General features: G+C 32.1%; 2 protein-coding genes across 2 annotated transcripts in view; one reads left to right on the forward strand and one right to left on the reverse strand.

Moving 5' to 3' along the window:
- On the forward strand, positions 1 to 13,405 carry KLRK1 (killer cell lectin like receptor K1). Its single transcript, XM_087442767.1, has 8 exons — positions 1 to 87; positions 1,155 to 1,259; positions 2,575 to 2,682; positions 5,471 to 5,563; positions 5,771 to 5,806; positions 6,176 to 6,327; positions 6,626 to 6,729; positions 12,902 to 13,405. Exons 2-8 carry the CDS (start codon positions 1,220 to 1,222, stop codon positions 13,017 to 13,019), a joined length of 651 nt encoding a protein of 216 aa, XP_087298893.1. The 5' UTR covers positions 1 to 87; positions 1,155 to 1,219; the 3' UTR covers positions 13,020 to 13,405.
- LOC147914814 (killer cell lectin-like receptor subfamily E member 1) overlaps positions 2,347 to 21,511 on the reverse strand; it is a 27,448-nt gene continuing 8,283 nt past the window's right edge. Inside the window, exon 6 of the mRNA XM_087441920.1 lies at positions 2,347 to 2,783. The gene's annotated coding sequence lies outside the window, so the exon portion shown is untranslated. The remainder of the gene's footprint in view (positions 2,784 to 21,511) is intronic.

Raw genomic sequence — 21,511 nt, forward strand, 5'->3', positions numbered from 1 at the left:
TAATTTTGGAACTCAGGACAAATCTAAATATCCAGTTGTATAGAAAGCTTGTATCCACAAGAATCAGGACCTTCTTTCTCTGATCAGGTGTGTGTCTGTGTGTTCGTGTGTGTGTGTGTGTTTCTAACAACTGTTATTCAAGAAACGAGGAATGCTTGAGGTTTCAACCTCAAGAAAGTTTCTAAAAATATTTACACTATAAGATAATTCTAATTGTTTCTTAAGTGTTTGAATAGAATTACTGACAGCAAGGAATGCTTATTACTTCTGAGGTATACTTTGCTTCACTTTATTCAATGATAAGTAATTAGGATGTACTTATTGAAGAATCAGAAGTTATGATGTTGCTATAAGATAGAGCCTTATCTCTAAACAAAACTAGGAGAATGAATCTTTACATTTGGGGCTAGAGAACTGAATTTCAGTTTGAACTCTCACACTTATGAAGTTTCCTGCTCTGTGCAAAGCACTTACCTTCTGTGATACACAGCTTTACTCGCAAAATGAAAAAAAATTGTATCTGTTGCTTCCAACTATTATGATCAAATATGAAAGAGTTTTTATTTCTTAAATCTAAGCACTTTGCCAAATTACTAAATAGCTATTTTTTCTGAGAGCTCTGCTAGACACTATAAGATGTTACTATATAAACAAATGTGAGATTATTTTTGCTAATGATGATAGTGATAATATCTTATAAATAATAATGGTGATGATATGGACAGAAGTTGAATTAAAATGTACTAGGAAAAACATTCAACAAAAATTTATATGTCTACCCAAAATACTTTGCAGAGAAAGCAACTATCACCAAATGAAATAAAACAACTATAAGTAAAAAACTATGAGTGTTGTCATTCAATATAAACAATGGAAAATATTTTTGACTAAGTTTCTTAAAGGTAGGTGAGTTAGCAACAACCATTATATATTTTCGACATTTTTGAAATAATTGTTTATTATTTTACAACTAAGGGAAATAAAAACATTAATTTTACCTGGCGTTATATGAATTCTCATTTCTATTATTTCTTTTTCTATATATGCTTGGGGGAAATTTTTCTGTATTCTTACTTTTCCAATCAAAATATATCATCTCACCATAAGGAAAGAAAACAGAAAAAAAGGTAAATGCCCAATTTTATTTTATTTAGGAATCCTTTGTAAAATGAAGACTTTGGATTTACCCCTGGAGTAGACAAGCAGTCATAATTATCTGATGGGTTTGGTCCGAGATCGATGGGCTCATCACAGCATGGGTATGTATTCACACATAAATATGTAGTTTGGCCTGTGTATAATTTAAAGATACCAGGGATTTCATACAAGCATATAAGGCATAGGAAAACAATTTACTTGGATTCACTTATGTTCATGTTCGTTTCATGTTATGTTTATGTTATATTTTAAATCAAGTCCTCAAAAACTTGAAAACTTTTTTCCTTTTCATTTCATTAACTACCTAAAGTGTCTCATTATTTGAGGCAGCCTGAAATAGTGACAGCATTAGGATTTGGAGTTAGAAGAAGTGAATTTCACTCAAGGTTTTACCAGTCTCTAGCTTTGAGATCTAAGGCAATCTACACCCTGTACGCACTTAAGTTTCCTTTTCTATCAAACAGAGATGAAAAATATGCCATATTTACCTTAGTGGCATTCTATGATATTTAAATCAAGTGACATATTTGAAAGTGCTTCTTAAACTAAAAGTACTATAAATTACTCACAGTTGGTAACATTATGTTAAATAAGCAATATGATTTTGGCTACCTCTAAGATTCAATTTCTTCATCCATAAAATAATGCCTACCCTTTTCACATGTTTAATGATTAAATTACATGTTGTATGTACAAAAAACGTTTTAGTTTAATTTTAGGAAGAAAAGGTAATTAGTATTAGCATTTTATTTATAAAAGGCTTTTACATATTCAGTAATGATTACTATATCAAGAAAAGAGCAAAAATGATTTTTTACTTGTTTTGTTCAGAGGCAAGATTCTTTATTTGTCTTTATCCTGAAATTTTAGACCCTACTATTTTATTCTTTGTATGTCCTTCACTATAAAAAAAATTAGACACACTAGCATTTACTATTTACTATGATTAACATTATTAATACTAACAGTATATTATTTTCTTTCACTTTTTAAAATACCTATAGCAAGTTGTGTTGATATCTTTCGTTCTTCTTTCTTTCTTTTTATTGTAATTTGTGAAGTTATTAACTTAGTAAATGTGGCTCTGTGAATTAAACACATGTCTAAATCCCTAGGCCCCTGTCTTTTTCATTATACACGTCTTTATTTTAATGTTAGATTTCTTTACACATTAAGAATTAACCTATTTTAACACTACATAAGATCTTGCTAAAGATAATTTGCCATAGCTTAAATATAATTTTATTTATATTACAAAGTATAAAATCGTAATAACGAAGTAATATAAAACAAAAGTGACTTGATGTTATACTTTTAAAAGGATATGAATGGAAATGGCATGTTAAGTTGTAAAAATTTATGACCCAAGTGGCAGAAAGGCCATGACTCACGTTGACCTGAATTGTTTTTCTCCAGAGATGAGTGAATTCCCTAATTACAACTTTGAGCTGGTAAAACGTGGTACTTCTACACGACGGCCGAAGAGAAGACCTACATTAATCACAAGTAAATGTGGAGAAAACAGTTAAGTCCTATATTCCGTTTGTCTTCTTTTCTCAGTATAGTGAGGTGAATCTTGTAAACTGTATGATTAAATCAGTGATCAACATTCAGTTTATTTTACCCTGGTGAGGAAATCAGAAAAGAGATTGGTTAATATAATATTGGAATGTATAATAAAATTAGCAGAAATTGTTGAGTTTAGGATCTTCTCATGCCCTAAAAATGATGAGATTATCATAATAATGACAATTGAGACAGTAGTTTCTAAGATATCATTGAACAACTAGCTTTAGGGAGGTGTAAATAGAAATGGAAAACAGAAAAGAAAAGACATACAAAATATCCTTCTGAGTTATGTTCCTAAACAGTGTGGAGGCAATGACTTGATTGCTATTCAGAGAAATGTTTCTGATTGTGGTGAAGAAGATATGCTTTCTTTTATCAAGCCAAAATATCATTGAAAGTTGAGCCTCAAATAGCTTACACAAAAAGGAAAACAACAAACTACTCTGACCTATGAATTTTGATTAAATGCTAAAAAATAAATGATTATTAAATAACATCACTTTACAAGAGTTAATTATAGGAATGAAATGTGCTATATGTAATAATCAAAGGGGAAAGATTGTATGATTATATATATAATGTTGAAAAGGCTTTGGATAAAAATCAATATGAATTCTTAATTAAAAACCATTTAATTTTTAAAACCTGTAAAATATAAATATTGCTTTTCAGATGTGTATATATATTAAAAAGCTATCATTATTGATAAATGCTAGCAGCATTTTCATTATAGTTAGGAAAAGGCAAGAAGTTTTACTATTATTACTATCGAGTAATATTGATTGCTTTGCTGGTGCTAACCAACATGAAGAACCAAGAAAAGGAAAAAAGTAAATGATATGAAATTAGAATAAAAAGGCAAAATTAACACTATTTGCAAAAATATGTGATTTAAAATATTTAAAAAACCTCAAAAGCTTCACCTCAGAATATTGCAAACAATAAGGAAATCTGATATGTGGACTTGATTGAAAATGAGATATAAAAATCAATTGTCTTAATAACTACAAAAACAAGAAAAATGTGATTAAAAAATGCCATATTTATAAGACCAAAAATCAGAAAAAAATAGATATAAACTTTTTAACTAAAAACACTAGAAATAAATTTATTAAATTAAGTTGTACTGATGAACATAAAATGACAGGCATAATGGAAATAGAAACTATTCAAAGATGAAAACAACATTTTAAGAATGTTACTACCTCCATATAGTTATTCATTTAATGTGATTCTATTGAAAGACCCATGTACCACGTTTTAAAATTGGCTGGTTCTTAAAAGGCACATATGAATTATAATGATAGCCAAATATTCTGAAAAAGAAATGTAATATAACATTGTGGGCACTATCAAATACTCAAACATATTATAAAGCTAAGGAAATTTTACATATAGTTTGAGTGGAAAGACAGATTAAAAAATGTAGGAATAAGTGCAAATATATATAGAATGCATTATATGCTAAAAGTGATATTTTATATCAATGAGAACACACTGATTTATTCAGTAAATAATGTTAGAAAATTCAGTGCACATTTGGAAAAGAAATATTGTTATAAATTTTAATTCCTACCTTATTTATTACATACACATAAACACACATACAAAAAAAACACCAAATAGACCAAATAAAAAAGGAAACCACATAACATCATGATATTATAAACTCAGAATAATGAAGGGTTTTATTCATATCAAAAAAAACATAAGTCACAAAGGAAAGTTTGATCAAGTCGACCATTACCCACTTCAGCACTCCAAAAGTATCGTAAATAATGTTAAAACAGAAATAGTATCTGAGACATTTATTTGCAAAACATATGACAAGAAATGAACTAATATTCTTAACCTAAAAAGTAAGAAACAAACCAGCTACTTAACACAAACAAGAGAAGTCTCACAGAGATAAAATAAAAACAGTATTTAATCATAGTAAAAGAGGTACAATCTTATTCACAACAGGAAAAATAAAGTTCAGATTTAAAAAATAATATTGCTTATCAGATTTATACATTTAAAAAATGTAAATAATATTTAGTGCAGGGGAAGGTGTGAGCAAACAGGCTTTTAAATTTGATTTTGGTATAGACTCTGGACTGAAATTTTCAATGATTACAAAAATTTTAAATGCACATGCCCTTTGACTCAGCAATTATCCTTTCAGGAATATTTTCTAAATAGGTACTGAAAATATTATTCATATCACTATATATAATAGCAAAAACTGAGAAATAATTTATACATGCGTTAAAAAAATTGAAAGTGTCAAATATTAAATTTTGCCCATTTACCAATGAAACACAATACAAGCAGGTATTTATACAAATTTGACAACTTTATAAGACATGATATGGAATAATCACTAGGATATTTTCTGAAGCGAAAAAAATCAGAGAATACTTTGTATAGTTTTTTAAGTGTTTAAAAAGGGGGTTGAGGGAACTGTCCATATTTATTATTATATCTGCATGGAAAATTTCACAAAATGATAACCATGATTTTTATTCAAGGGGAGAGACTACAGAACTCTTGGAGAGGAATAGGAGGGAATATTACATTTTTATGCTCTTATTTTTTAATCATTTACAAAGTACTTGTGTTAGCTGTTCTGATAAAAATAATTAGACAAAAAGCACTGATATCATCCCCTCCCATAAAACACTCTAATGTTTATATTAAACATGAAGATACCAGAACACTTTATCCTTTCTCATCTTTCTCACTCTTTTTTCTTTGACAGAATCTCCGTTTTTCCTTGCTCGTTCCATTGCTGTAGCTATGGCGATCCGTTTCCTTGTAATGGTAATGATATGCAGTGCCATAATCATAAATTGTAAGTGATAGAGAATTAGATAGCATTGTTGATCTAACGATTATAATGCATTACTTTGATTAGTATTCAGAAGTATAGAAACATAAAATAGCAATGCTGAATGTGTCCTTATATTTTTGCTATTAGTCTAGAAATTTGTCAACTACTTTTGTTTGGACTATAAGCTACTAACATAAACCCTTTTAATAATTATGATTATTTTAATAGCATTATTCAACCAAGGAGCTCCAATTTCTTTGAAAGGTAAGTGAAAATTTTCTAATTTTGAAGCACCAGTTGCATACATCTATATATATTGGGTATAGGCATGTATCCAATAGTGTTCACAAGAGAGTGTATAAGAAAATGATTAATTCTTGTCCATAATTAACTGTAGTGGGGTTTTTTTATATTTTAATATTAAGAGATTACTTTTATAAAGTAGAGGATATTTAGTTTTGGCTCTCTTTCTCTCTTTATGAATGTGTAGAAATATGTCATTGGATATGACTATAATGGTTTAATTATCTGGAATTTTAGAGTTGGAATAGAAAAGGTATTGAACCTGTCTAGAAAAAATCTGCTATAATGCTCAGACCTGTTCAGAATTAATAATATATTCTCCCTTTCTAGAAAGTTACTGTGGGCCATGTCCTAAAAACTGGTTATGTTATAGAAATAACTGCTACCAATTTTTTAATGAGAGCAAAAGCTGGTACCAGAGTCAAGCTTCTTGTATGTCTCAAAATTCCAGTCTCCTGAAGATATACAGCAGAGAGGACCAGGTTGAGTATATGTTTCAATTCCCTTTCCTATATTTAGTCCTAGCATATGAGGCAACTCACTGGAATACGAACTGTAAACATAAGAGAGGCACCAAGACTCAGATATACCAACCCCAAATCTTGGTGCATTAAAAATAAGAAAACACAGAAATTGCAGGTATTACATATGTGTTTAAGTCAGAATTATGCCAGAGGATAGAATGCATTTTCTCCAAGTGTAGGAAAAGAGTATTTAAATGATTATCACCTTGCATTTATTAAAATTCTTAACAGTAACTCTATTTGTGGTTTCAAACAGGATTTCTTTAAATTGGTGAAGTCATATCATTGGATAGGACTAGTACGAATTCCAACAAATGGATCTTGGCAGTGGGAAGATGGTTCCATTCTCTTGCCCAACCAGTAAGTCTGTAACAATAGGCCTCTATTTGTGGATTTGCTCCTAAGCTATCCCTACAGCTGTCACATTTTCCTTCACACAATGCCCAAGATGTTTCCATATTCTAATAGATTCAGCAAAACACTCTTAGGGTCTTAGTTTAGGAGATTGTGGAGCAGAACAGCCAATACCAATAATAATGAGTAACATTCATTGTTTGCTATGTGCCAATAATTGTGCAAGATAGTTCTAAAACTATGCACATTTTATAGATAAGGAGACTAAACCAGAGAAGTTAAGTATCATATTCTATTTTGAAGTTATTCCCAGATTTGTTGAGATATAATCGATTCCATAAACTGCACATATTTAAAGTATACAATTTGATAAATTCTGACAAATGTGTACATGCACAAAACAATTAATAACATCTAGATAATTAATATGCGTACCCCCTACAAAACTTTCCCTTCACATCTTTGTAATCCCTCCCTCATGCCCTTTCCTACCTACCTCTCTCTGTCTCCAGGCAACTAATCTGTTTTCTGTCACTACAGATTAGTTTACAATTCATAGAATTTAATATAAATGAAGTCCTACAGTATGTACTGTTTTTACATCTGGCTTTTTCACCCAGCATAATTATTTTGAGATTCAGCCAACTCAGAGCATGTATAAAGAGTTAATTTCTTTTTATTCTTGAGAAGATTCCTTTTACGGGTGTGTTCAATTTGTTTATCCTTTCATCTGTTGATGGATATTTGGTTAATGCCCAGTTGTTGACTATTACAAATAAAGCTACTTGTTATGAACATTTCTGTACAAGTCTTTGTATGAATATAGGCTTTTTTTCCCTACATAAATCCTTGGGAGTGGAATGGTTGGATCATATGATAAGTATACGTTTAACTTTTTAAGAAACTGTCAAACTATTATCCAAAGTAGTTGTGCGATTTCACATTCCCATTAGCAGTGTGTGAGAGTTCTAGTTGCCCTATATCCTGGTCAACACTTGTTATGGTTAGTCTCTTAAATTTTAGCCATTCTAGTATGTGTGTAGCCAGCCCTTGTGTTCTAGTGGTTCAGATTCCACACTCTCACCACCGCAGCCCAAGTTCATTTTCTGGTAGAGAACCACACTAACCATCTGTTGGTTGTTATACTGTGGTGACTGCATATTGCTGTGGTGCTGAAAAACTATGCTACTGGTATTTCAAATACCATCCGGGTCACCCATAGTGGATAGGTTTCAGCAGAACTTCTAGACAAGACAGACTAGGAAGAAGGACCTGGCCACCCACTTCCAAAAATATTGGCCATGAAAACCCTATGAATAGTAGCGGGGCTTTGTCTGATATAGCACCGGAAGATGAGAGGATGTCACAAAAAAGACGGGGCAGGGTTCCACTCTGCTGTACACAGGGTCACTAGGAGTTGGAATTTTGATGGCACTAACAACAACTATAATTGTATTGCTATCTATTTTTCCTTTTAATTCTGTTAATATTTGCTTAAAATATTTAGGTGCAGTCAACGTTGTGTGTATATATATTTACAATTGTTTTTGTCCTCTTGATTAATTGACCCTTTATCAAATATAGTGACTTTGTCTCTTGTGGCTGATTTTGACTGAAAGTCTGTTTTATCTGATATAAATATAGCTACTCTTGCTCTCTTTGATTAACATTTGCACGGAATATCTTTTTCCATCAATTCACTTTCAGCCAATGTGTGTCCTTAAAGCTAAAGTGACTGTCTTGTAGGCAGCATATTGTTGGATCTTGTTTTTTATCCATTCAGACATTCTATGTCTTTTGATTGGAGACTTTAGTCTGTTTATATTTAAAGTAATTACTAACAGGTAAGAACTTACTATTACCATTTTATTTACTGTTTTCTAATTTTTTGAGTTCCTTTATTTCTTTTTTCCTCTCTTGTCTTCCTTTCTGATTTATTTTTTGTAGGGTTGTTTTATTCCTTTCTTTTTATCTTTTGTGTATCTACTATAGATTTTTTGTTTATAGTTACCATGAAGTTTACATAAAACATCTTATAGATATGAGTCTATTTTAAGCTGATAATAACTCACCTTTAATAACATACAAAAACTCTACACTTTTACTTCTCTTCTCTTCCCATTTTATACTATTGATGTCAAACTTTATATCTTTTTATGTTATGCATCCATTAACAAATTATTGTAGCTATAGCTATTTTTAATATTATTAGGGGTTTTTTTGACTTTTACACTAGAGATAAAAGTGATTTTTAACACCACAGTACAGTATTACAGTATTCTGAATTTGACTATATATTTATCTTTACCAGTGAGTTTTATACTTTCATATGTTTTCATGTTGTTTCTTAGCATCCTTCATTTCAACTTGAAAAATTTCCTTTAGCATTTCTTGTAAGGCAGGTCTGGTGGTGATGAACTCCCTTAGCTTTTGTGTGTCTGGGAATGTCGTTGTTTCTCCTTCAATTCTGAAGGACAATTTTGCTGGGTATAGTATTCTTCATTGTGTGCTATTTTAATCATACAATTTACCTTTATGTATGTTATAAATCTCACACTTTATTACTATTTATTTTATTTAAACAGCCAATTTTTAAAGAACTTTGAATAAGAAAAGATTATATATTTATTCACGTAGTCACCATTTCCAGTGAAATTCCCTCCTTTTTGTTGATCCATATTTCCATCTGGCATCATATTACTTCTATGTTAAGGATTTATTTTAACATTACTTGTAGTCTGGTTCTTCTGGTGATAAATTATTTCAGCTTTTATACTGAAAAAGTCTTTACTTCATCTTAATTTTTGAGAGATATTTTCACTCTTTATAGACGTCTAGGTTGAGAGGCTGTGGGGTTTTTTTTTCTGTCAGTACTTTCAGTAAGTTTCTCCTCACTTTTGTTGTTTCACTAAGATATCTACTGCCATCCTTATCTTTGTTCCACTGTATGTAATATGTCTTCTTTTCCTCTGGCTGCTTTAATAGTTTTTCTTTATCATTGGAATTGAGAAATTTGTTTGTAATATGCCTTGGGTTACTTTTTTATATTTTTTGTGCTTGTTTTGTTGAGGCTATTGAATCTATAAGTTTATAATTTTCACCTAAATTAGAAAACGTACTGCCATTATTTCTTCAAACATGTTCCCCTCCCCCATTACTCTTTCCTCTCCTTCAGACATTCCAATTACAAATACATTAAGCTCATTGAAATTGTGACAAAGTTAACTGGTACTTGGCTCATTTTTTTCCTCTTCGTGTTTGATTTTGGATATTTTCTATCATCCTGAATTCAAGTTCACTAATCTTTTTTTCTGCAATGTATAATCTTTCATTAGTCCTATGAAGTGTATTTTTCATCTCAGACATTGAAGTTTTCACTTGTAGAAGTTTGACTTGGCTGATATATGTCTTTCATGTATTCACTTGACTTTTTGAACATATGAAATGCAGTCATAATAGCTGTTATAATGTCCTTGTCTGCTCATTCTAACATCTGTGTTAGTTCGGGATCAGTTTTGGTTTATGGATTTCCTTCTCATTATGGTCATATTATTCTGTTTTTTTCCTTGCCAGGTACTTTTTAATTGAAATTCTACACTGTGAATTTTACTTTCTTTGATGCTGCATATATTTTACTTCTATAAATATTCATGAATTTTTTTTCTGAGACACAGATAAGTTATTTGAGAACAGCTTGATTCATTTTGGTCTTGCTTTTAAGTATTATTAGTTAGGATGTTCAGTCTAGAGTTAATTATCTCCCACTACTGAGCCAAGCTCCTTTTAAGTAATCTACCCAAAGCTTTGTGAAATACAAGGTTTATAATATGACTGGTGAAAATTGATATGATTCTAGACCCATTGTAAACACTAGATATTTTTCCCTCTAAACCTTTTTTAATAGTTCTTTCTTTGCCCTTGAAGAGTTCTTTCACACATGCCTTGATCAATACTCTGCTGAGTGCTTAAGTAGGACCTTCTGCATATCCTCAGATTTCTTTATTTGTTCAACTTTCTCATCTCAAGTGCTGTGTCCTGGAGCTGGAGCTGTCTTTGTGTTTCTGAACTCTCACATATCCTATATACTCTGTTTCTGTCGTATGCTCTCTTAACCACTTGATTATACAGCTTAACACTATACACCAGGACCAAGTGATAGTATCTTACTAGTCATAGAGCTAATGAATATAGCCTTAATCCTTTGGACGAATGCTAGGGTAGCTCTCTACAAAGGTCATTTCTATCATTTTGAAGATCTGGCCTATTACTACACTGTTTAGTAATTTCTCCATTCTGGTACAAAGATCAGGAATAAAACAAGTGGTTTGTCGCTTCTCTTTTCTTTTGGTTTCATAATATCACAGATGAAGCAGAAGTTCTCTAAATTGTAAATGTTTTTAATTCTTTATTTCAAATATATTTTACTTATTTGATGTAAATGTATATTTGCTTATTTAAGTGTTTAATAAGTAATAAACAACATCAATGTTAATGTTAGGTTAATTAAGTGTTCCTCTCTGTCAAACACAGTTTTAAGCATTTCACATGTATCCTTTCATTAAAAACCCTATTAACCCCACTCTTAAACACCCTATTAAAAATATTATTTTTAACTTAATTTTGCTGGTGAGGAATAGAGTCTTAGAGTGTATAATAATTCTCCTAAGCTATAAAATTAGTAATAATTGCAGCAGGGATTCAAATACATGTCTTTCTGACTCTATAGCCAGAATTAGCATTAAACAATTAAAAAAAAAACTCTTTTCACTGATTTTTAAATTTACTTTGCTATTTTAATGGTTAGTTAGCAGTGATAAAGGCACAACCTTTTACTGTCATATATTCCTTTCAAATTTCTCCTTGTGTTCATTGTAACAGGGACTACATATCTTTGTACATAATTATATATTTGAAATTTGGAGTTCCCACTATACCTTAGAACTAATTTGCTATGGCCTCATTTCTGTATGGCTTGAGATTTTATTTTTGACAAAAAAGAGTTTATTCTCTGTAAATACTAATAAAATTTTGTATCACCTTATCTTAATATTTCTCAATCTATAGGTACAAAAGTTCCTTTTGGGAGCAAAACTACTAGCATACTAAATTTCTGTTTATGCATTTAATAAATATTTTTGAATGTTACTCAGTTTCCAAGAAGTATGCAGAGATAACTACAGACCTGAATAGGACATTCAAGAGCATTACACTTCAGCCAGAGGTACAGGTACAAACAAATAAGTATAGTCCAGTGTAAATAGTACTCTGGTAGAAATGTTATGAGAGTAGTATGGGAAAATAGACACAAAAATTGAAAGGACAGATGAAAAAAGGGAGATTAGAAAAAGTGAGGCTCGGATGTGCATAGATTGAGACCAACTAAGACCAATTACTAAAAATCTCTTAAGTTTTTTCTCTTATACTGGCTAGTTGTTTCTATATAGACGGAGTTCATTCTCCTGTCCTTTTACATAGATATACTATGAGACGATGGTCCTTTCTTTTGTTTGTCAATTTCACATTGGTGTAGAATCGTCATTCTTCCCTCATCATTCTATTTCCCACCTGTTCCTGGCAGAAAACAAATCACCATTTATTATATTAATTATGTAACTACAAAATACTCAAGATCCCAGGGCAAAATAGATATACAGATATAACTATGTCTACATGGAATGCCTAAACACACACACACAAATACACACACACACACACTCTGTGTGTGTACATTAGGGGATTTTACAGTTTATTTTATTTCTTTACCAAGTAAAATTCCATATATCTTAAGAATATTGTTTATTTTTTGCACAAAACACATATATTGACTTCTAAATTGAATTCTGAATTCATTTCTAATCTAAATATTTGTTCTAAAAATCATTTTAAAGCTTTCATTTCACTCAGTTATAAATATAAAGAGATTCCAGATTTTCTAAGTTGACTAATTTCCAATGTATAAAAAACAGTGGCACATAATTTATAATAGAATGTAATTTTTACTTTTATTATCTGAGTTGGCTATATTTTGCGTATCAGTGAATAAGAAAGACCAGACATGGTCCTAAAATCTCCTGAAATGAAGTTATTACAGTAGCTATACCTAAATAAATGTTATTTTGCTTTTATATTCCTGCATTAATAAGGTCATGAATGTGATTTGTCCTTCTCTCCAATCTAGACTAACAATGGTTGAAATGCAGAATGGAACGTGTGCAGTTTATGGCTCAAGTTTTAAAGGTTATACAGAAAACTGTTTAACGCCAAACACATACATCTGCATGCAGAGGATTGTGTGAAGAGCTTATGATTTATAAATTTAAAGGATATAAAGACACAAAAGCCATTCTCTGAGTGTTCTCCATGAAGAAAACTTCCAGCAGAAAATTCCACCAATAATTATTGAATTATCTTTTCCATCTATGACACACATCAAAAAATAACCTTGCAGGGAATAAAGGCCAACAACTAAAGAATTTAGTTTCTATAACAATATTTTGTTTAATTTTTTAAATTTTTGAGTAATGAACAGATTTATTTTTAAATTTATTAAACTGTTGATGATATCGAAGGTTGAACTAAATTTTAAACTATGATTTTATTAAATATGCATGCAAATTAAACTAATAAGGCTTTTAGAACTTTCTAACTCAAAACATTTGAAAGTGAAACTTAAAGCTGAGTGAAGGGTTCATTAAATTGGCTGTATTTGAAATTTTTCAAAATAAAAGTAGAAAAATCAACAAATACACCCTCATAGTTTCAGAATGCCACTACTAATTTAATATAGCACATGTCATGTTTGACAGAAACTGAATTACTCCATGCATTGAGAATATGGCACTGATTGCTACAAAACACAGAAAAATAAGAATGGAGCTTGGGGAAGACTTACAAGGCAAAAGGAACATTAGTTGCAAATGTGCAGACATTGGAAGAGTCTGTGACTCTAAAGAAAGCCAGTTTGATGGGAGCAGAATGATGGAGAAGACGAGGAGCATAACAAGTGCTGGAGAGATAAGGAGACGCTAAACCATGCAGGGCTTTATAGACCCTATTAATAATTTTGGATTTTATTCTAAGTGCAATTGCCAGTTGTGTGTTTCTTGGAGATGTGGGTTGAATAGCATTTTAAGAGGAAATTAGTATAAAATGCCATGGAGAAAGTTGTTTATTTTCTACATAGTCAATCAAGGGTCAAGGACAGTTTTGGTCCAAATTAATTTTTAAATTATTGTGTAAAGTTGTAATATGCGCTACCCGGAATTAACAAAATTGAATATTTAGTCACATTTGCTTTAAGATTTTATTATTAAATATTTAAATAATAGAAAGCATCCCAAAGAAGCACATATATGTGCTTTGAAAAAACAAAGCAATATAAATTGGGCTATGCTTCTGTTTCTAGAAATGAGGAAGATAGCCTGAAAATAACTAAAAAAGATTCATAATATTATTGTACAGTATATTATAGCTTGGGGAAAACATTGCTAAACCAATAAGAAGGTAACAATTTTGTAGAATCTCAGAATTCAGTGAAAATGGGAACCTCAAGAGAAAAAAGACCACAGAAACTGGCGTTCATTCTGAGAGTTTATAATAAACTTGTGGAAACTTAGTTTCTGTTTTGATGGTTGTTGCAGGGCACTGGGAACACAAGATAAAGTCTAGGGGCCACCTAACCTAAAGGGTTAAATACAAGTGGTCTTTCTAAAACTGGGACCCTCAAAGGCTACAATCTCATATAAGAAATAACAGGGACTGGCCCCATGGAGTAGTGATTAAGTTTGGCGTACTCTGCTTCAGTGACCTGGGTTCATGGGTTCAGATCACCATCACCAGCGCAGACCTACACCACTCATCAGCGGTGCTCTGGCAGTGACCCATATACAAAAATAGAGGAAGATTGGCACGGATGTTAGCCCAGGGCTAATCTTCCTGAAGCAAAAAATAGGAAGATTGGCAACAGATGTTATCTCAGGGCAAATATTCCTCAGCCAAAACAAAACAAAACAAATAAAGCCTACACCTCAGGAAATAATAACAGGGACCCAAGAAAATCAGAATATGTCACCCTAAAATACGCCTCTTTAACTTGAAAACTATTTTGAGCTGAAGACAATTAAGAAGCAACTTGAAATCACTATCTCAAAGAGTTATCTGCACCCCCATGTTCATTGCACCATTATTCACAAAGTCAAGATATGGAAACAATCTAAGTGTCCATAGACAGATGAATAGATAAAAGAATGTGATATATACAAATAATTGGACATTATTCAGCCAAAAAAAGGAAGGGAATCTTACCATTTGTGACAACATGGATGAACCTGGAGGATATTATGCTAAGTGAAATAAACCAGAACAGAAAGACAAATACCATATAATCTCACTTATATGTGGAATCTAAAAAAGCCAAATTCACAGACACAGAGAGTAGAATGGTGGTTGCCAGGGGGTAGGGGGTGGGGGAAATGGGGAGATTTCAGTCAAAGGATACAAACTTTCGATTATAAGATGAATAAGTTCTGAGGATCTACTGTGCAGTATGGTGATGATAGGTAACAATACTGGACTGTATGCTTGAAAGTTGCTAAGTGAGTAAATCTGAAATATTCTCACCACTACAGCAAAGAAATGGTAATTATGTTAGGTGACAGATGTGTTACCTAACCTTATTGTGGTAATCATTTTGCAATATATACGTTGTACACCTTAAACTTACACAATGTTATATGTCAATTATATCTCAATAAACCTGAAGGGAAAAAAACCTATCGATGGTTTCCTTTTATCACACACACAAAAAAAGAGGCAGCGAATGCAGGAAAAGTTCTCTCTACCCTTCCCTTTTCTGCCTAAAGGCAAGATATAAATTCTCCTTTTACTGGAGACAGACTCCTATCAGCCTAGAAACAGCACCAGAGGAATCTGCAAACAAACTTGACTCTTACTTTCCTCCCACATATTCACCTTCCTGCAGTTTGTCACCTTTGGAATCTTAAAATTACTTGTACTGATCCTGTAATTTCCCTACATATGTATTGTTCTTTGTTGAAGGTGCTATAGAAGCTGCATTTCTAAGCTTCCACTTTGAATTACTTTCTGTTTTCGATTTCTCCCGAGTGATATGCACTGCATGTGTTAATAAACTGTTTTTCTCTTGTCAATTTGTCTTTTTGTTCAAAAGACCCACTTGAAAACCGAAGATGGGTTGAGGTAAAATTTGCCTTCCATGCACTAGTCTTGATCTCTGAAAAGATGGAGGAGAAAATAAAAATCTCCTTTGAGTATTTGTAGTCACCAATGAGCCCTCATTTAAGCTTACAGCCCAAACCCTGCCTAATAGCAAAGTCAAAAGTGTTGCATTCAAAAATGTATTTAAAGTAGTTCAAGGGTAATAATGGTCTGCCTAGTAACAATACTAATACTTTTTGAAGGAAAGCAACTTCAATTCACTTTTTAAAGAATTTTGACAACCTACCAAATTTCTTGGACACAAAGACAAATATCACGAGAGAGAGGGAGAGAGAGAGAGAGAGAGCAAGGGAAAGGGAGAGAGAAAGAGAAAGAGAGAGGGAGAGACAGAGGGAGGAGAATATAGCAAATATGATAGTTTAACATTTAAGCAATCTAGGTAAAGTGTATGCAGTGATCTTTTGTACTACTTTTTCAGGCTTGTAGTTAAGTGTGAAATTATCTCAAAATAAAAAGCCGAAATAAACAAACAGAAAACCCCTGAAGCCATGCTTGAAACCTCTCTTTCTCTTACACACTGCATCTAATACATCAGCAAATCTGATTAGCGTATACATATATACATACACATATAACATATATATGCATGTATGTATGTGTGTATATATATATATACATGCATATATATATATACACACACATATACACACACATACATCAGAGCTGTCATTTATCACTTCCATTACATCAGGCCTGCTGCTGTTGATGAATTGCTGAAGTTTGATTTTACTTAAATATTTTTATTTTACCTTAATCTTTGAAAAATGTTTTTACTGGACGTAGAATATTATTTTGGCAGCTATTTTTGTTTGTAATTTTCAAAATGAAATACCATGAACTTCTGCCTTCCATTATTTCTATTAAGAGGTTAACTGCCTGGCTTATTGTTGTTGCTCTCTTTCTCTGGCTACTATTAATATTTTCTCTTCATCTTTGTTTTCAGCATTTTGACTATGATATGCCTTTGCTTGTGTTTATCCCGTCCTGAGTTTTCCAGGTTTTGTTTTGTTTTTGTCCCTTTCGTTCTCCACTCTCATCCCACGACTCCAGTTCCACATACACTTGTCCTATTGAGCATGTAACACATTTTATTCATCCATCTATCTGTTTTTATTATTCTATTGTATTTTGTGTCTGTGCTTCAGTGTTGTATTTTTGTATTGACCAGTCTTTGACCTCATCAAAACTACATTTTTTATTTCAATCTGCTCTTTAACCTATCCATTGAGTTCTTAATTTCAGGTTTTATACCTTTTCAGTTTTAGAATGTCTATTTTTTTTTTGAGATTCAATTTTTCTGGTGAAATTCTTAACTATAACTTCTATTTTATCTGTTTTTTATAATTGTTGAACACATTTATCATAGTTGTTTTAAAGTCTTGTTCTGGTAACCCCATATATGGATCATTTGTGTATCTGGATCTCTTGTGTGAATCTGTTGTTCTTGATTATTGATAATATTTTCTTGCCTTTTTGAAAATCTTGTAATTTTTTTTTTATTAGATGTCAGATCTTGTGTATAAAAGAACCACAGAGGTCTAGATGAAGTTCTCTCTCACTAGAAAGGGCTCCCTCTTTTAATTTCTTTTAAATGGATATTCAGTTCTTGCCTTGACTTATTTTCATTTTGATTATTTAGCATCTTACTACATATAGAGTCAAAGTTCGGCAAATGTCTTGAGGGTGATACCAGCCACGTATTTAAGATCCCACCATTCTCCAGTTTTGTCATTTTTTCCGTTGTGAACAGTAAAATCACTACTAGTTTTTCTGTCTGAAGTCACGGCCATCTGCCAAGGGACAAACTTGCTTTCTTAGCTTCTATCTATTCTCAGAATCAGTCACTGTCACCAGGAGTGACTGTGCTGTAGATCTCCACTATCACTTCACTACTCCATTCCTGACTGTCATATACTGTTTTCTGTTTGTTTGTTCATTTAAGGCCTCTCCTTCTGGCTAGTCTTTGTTTCCTAAAAACCAGAAAACTTTGGTAGGTTTCTTTTTTTTTTTTTTCTCGGAATCTTTTGACTTTGCTTCGTAGTCCTCTCTCTGTTTTGTCTCAGAATTTAGCAAGTAGCTTGTGGAAAAAGTAACAATTTGAGGTCCTTCAAATCTCCAGTATTGTCACTCTAGTTCACATCATCACTGAAAGCTTTGTCAGGTTTCTCTTTCCTCAGAGGTATGTTCTCTGCCTTGGCCAAGCACAGATCCACAAAACACAAAAACAACAGTGACAGATTGCTGACTTGTGCTCCCTACTCTGGAATTTAAGCTAATTTAGTAAACATTTCATAGATCTTTGATGCCTTAAAAAACACATTTTAAAACTTTAAAAAAAAATACTTCTTTTCCTGTTTTCACTTTTCTTTATCTACTATGTTTCATTTGGAAGCTGAAATGTTATTTATTGAGTCCCTGCATTATATTACCAATATTTTCCTTTACCTCATTGAGGATTTCTTAGAATGCCTATTCTAAATCTTTGTTAAATCTGTGCTGTTAATCTTATCATATGAAATAGAAATTTTATTGTGCTATATTGCTTTTAGAGGAGTTGTGCTCCTTAGGTATCTAATAATTTTTGTCTGTGGCCTCATATCATCAGGGTTTCAACAACCTTGTTTGTGATCATGTATGGATTTGGATTCTCTGTTCTATTATATCTTATGTTAGTTTGGATGAGTTCATGGATTGAGAATACCCTGAAGAAGTCAAAGTCTTTCTCACAGTTTTCAAAGCTCTGTGTTTTGTGGTTTCTTATTTTCTCCTCCTGGATTGTATCAGACCATTTTCCCCTTCCAACTCTGAAATCCAGCCGCCTGATCTTGATTCCAGCACAAGGCCTTTCCTCATACTGCTTGTTTGTTTGTTTCTCTCTCAGAAATACTCTCACCTCCCAGATCCCCTCCCTCTTTTGTTAATAAAATTATTCACGTCTCCGATCTTTCCAGAAATGTTACTGTATCAGGAAGATCTTCACTAACTTTTCAGTCCAGATCAAGTTATTTGTTATAATCGGATAACTACCTTTTCCCCCTTTCTAAGAACTGATTTTATTTGTGTTACACATTTATTACTGTGACTACTTTTTTAATGTCTGTCCTCCCCTCTAGTTTGCAAGCTCCATGAGAGCAGACGTACTTCTTTGATTTGACAACTGTGTATCTCCAGCTCTTAAAGCTCAGTGTCTGACCAACGGCAGGAAAACTCTTGGTTTTTGGATAAAGTCAATTCTGTCCATTTATTCCACTCCAGTGGAGACTATCCATTTTCACATGCTCTTCACCTTGTGTGGCTAACGAAGTTTAAATATCTCTTGGCTCTCTATAACTACTTTTAAACTATTATTTTCTAACCTATCAAAAATGTGATTTTTCTTTGAAATTCATTTTATCAGGCAATTTTATCTTCTTACTCTGACCATTCATTCCTCTCATAGACGACCATAATGAGATAAAGACAGACTGGGTTTACATAAACCTAAACATCAGTATGAAATTATGGTGATAAAATTTATTTTGAAAGTACTGGAAATTTGAACATCTTTTTTTTTTTTTTTTAATTTTTTTTATTGCAGTAACATTGGTTTATAACATCTTAAACTGAATTTATTTACTACCTCTGTCGCGGTAATGGAGGGATTTATTTAATAATTCTGTCCCAATAGTGTTCCTTCACATTCCTTATTTTCTTTGTATTATCCTATTCTACTAATATGTGGTTTATTGTATTTATACTGTTACACATTATAAAGTAGAGTCAAAGAATAATATATGGACTTCAATGTTTAATGACATCTATTTTTAGCTAAATAAATTTTTCACATAGTTGAAATCTTCACACTGGGAAATCTCAGGTGTTCATTTTTCTTTTCTTTCTGAAGTATTTTATCTAATCTGAATATATTGTCTGCTTACAGATACAGTAGCCATTACTTTGGCAATCTTCAGCAGCTATCTGGTCATATTTTATATGTATGCATTTATTATTAGCATTCCCATGTCCTGGAATTTGAAGCCTAGCAGAGAAAATACTTTCCATTGAATGCTGAATTTGCTTTATATGTTAATTGCATTTTTAAAATCCATAATGTTTATAAAGAAGCAGAAATGTCACTTTTCCAGTTCTCCAACAATACAAATAATGAATATATTAAGGGTCATCCAAAATTTAACATTAAATCTGGAATTGGGATGGTAACAATGTCTTTAATTCTGGCTCTCATCTCTGTGACCTCAGACAATTTCAGAGTATCTTCTGTTTTCACTGGGGTTTACTATATTTCTTCTCTATATTAGTACTTTGATAAACATGTTCTACCGTATACGTAGTACAACAAAATTGTTGTTAATTATCAGTAACAACTTATTCTCTGCTGGAAAAGTTTAGCTTGCTCCTTCCAGAGTAGAAATCAGAATCCTCTATATTAGTAAGTATAGGCAACAATTTCAAAAGGTCAAATATTCAAATACATCAATGATAATCAAGCAATTCAGAAAGGTCTCATGAAATATGTGCTATCATCCCTGAAGAAGAACATACATTTACTATATTAAAAGCAGTTATTTCTAATAACTATCATTATTAGAAAGGAAAATGCAATCACTTAGAATTCTAGGTAAATCTGAAGTCTTAATTTGAACCCAGGGTTTGTGTTAGAAAATCATGTCTGGAAGAGTGGCAACAGATCTTAACTCAGGATGAAGCTTCCTCAGCAAAAAAAAAGAAAAAGAAAAAGAAAATCATGTCTGTTAAGTGTGTGTATATTGGAAAGAGTCTTGCATATTTTATTCATAAGATTTTAAAGTAGAAATCTTTTTTTTTTTTTTTGGTGAGGAAGATTGGCCCTGAGCTAACATCTGCCAATGCTCCTCTTTTTGCTGAGGAAGACTGGCCCTGGGTTAACATCCATGCCCATCTTCCTCCACTTTATGTGGGATGCTGCCACAGCGTGGCTTGACAAGGGGTGCGTTGGTGCATGCCCAGGATCTGAACTGGCGAACCCCAGGCCACTGCAGCAGAGCGTGCGTACTTAATCACTTGCACCACTGGGCTGGCCCCTAGAAATTATATTTTTATATTTGAATCACGTATTTAAAAATTTATTTGACATTAATTTACTCTTAAGACTTGCGGTAGGAAGGAGAAGAAGGGGAAGAAGGTGAGATAATACTTTTATTGAGTTCTTATGTGTCACACACTTTCCATAAACTTAAATTTATCAATTAAAATATTTTCACACCCCCACTAGGAAGTAGGTTCTATTATTCACTACATTTTATAGATGATGAAACAGAAACTGAAGCACAGAGTGTTTGAATAACAAGACTAAGATCACACAAGTGGCAGAGCCAAGATGCAAATCTGGGCAGTTTAGCTTCAGAGCCTGTGCTATTAATTACTTACTATATTAAAGTGTGGAAGTGAAAACTGGGAAGCTAAGTTATTGGTATTTCAGTATTTCCCAGAGTCTTACTAAACTGGCTTTTACACACATAGTGGTCTACTTGTTCACATTGGGAATCACATAGGG

Source organism: Ceratotherium simum, chromosome 17 (genome assembly GCF_057802395.1).
Source record: "Ceratotherium simum simum isolate JZ-2026a chromosome 17, ASM5780239v1, whole genome shotgun sequence".
Taxonomy (NCBI): domain Eukaryota; kingdom Metazoa; phylum Chordata; class Mammalia; order Perissodactyla; family Rhinocerotidae; genus Ceratotherium; species Ceratotherium simum.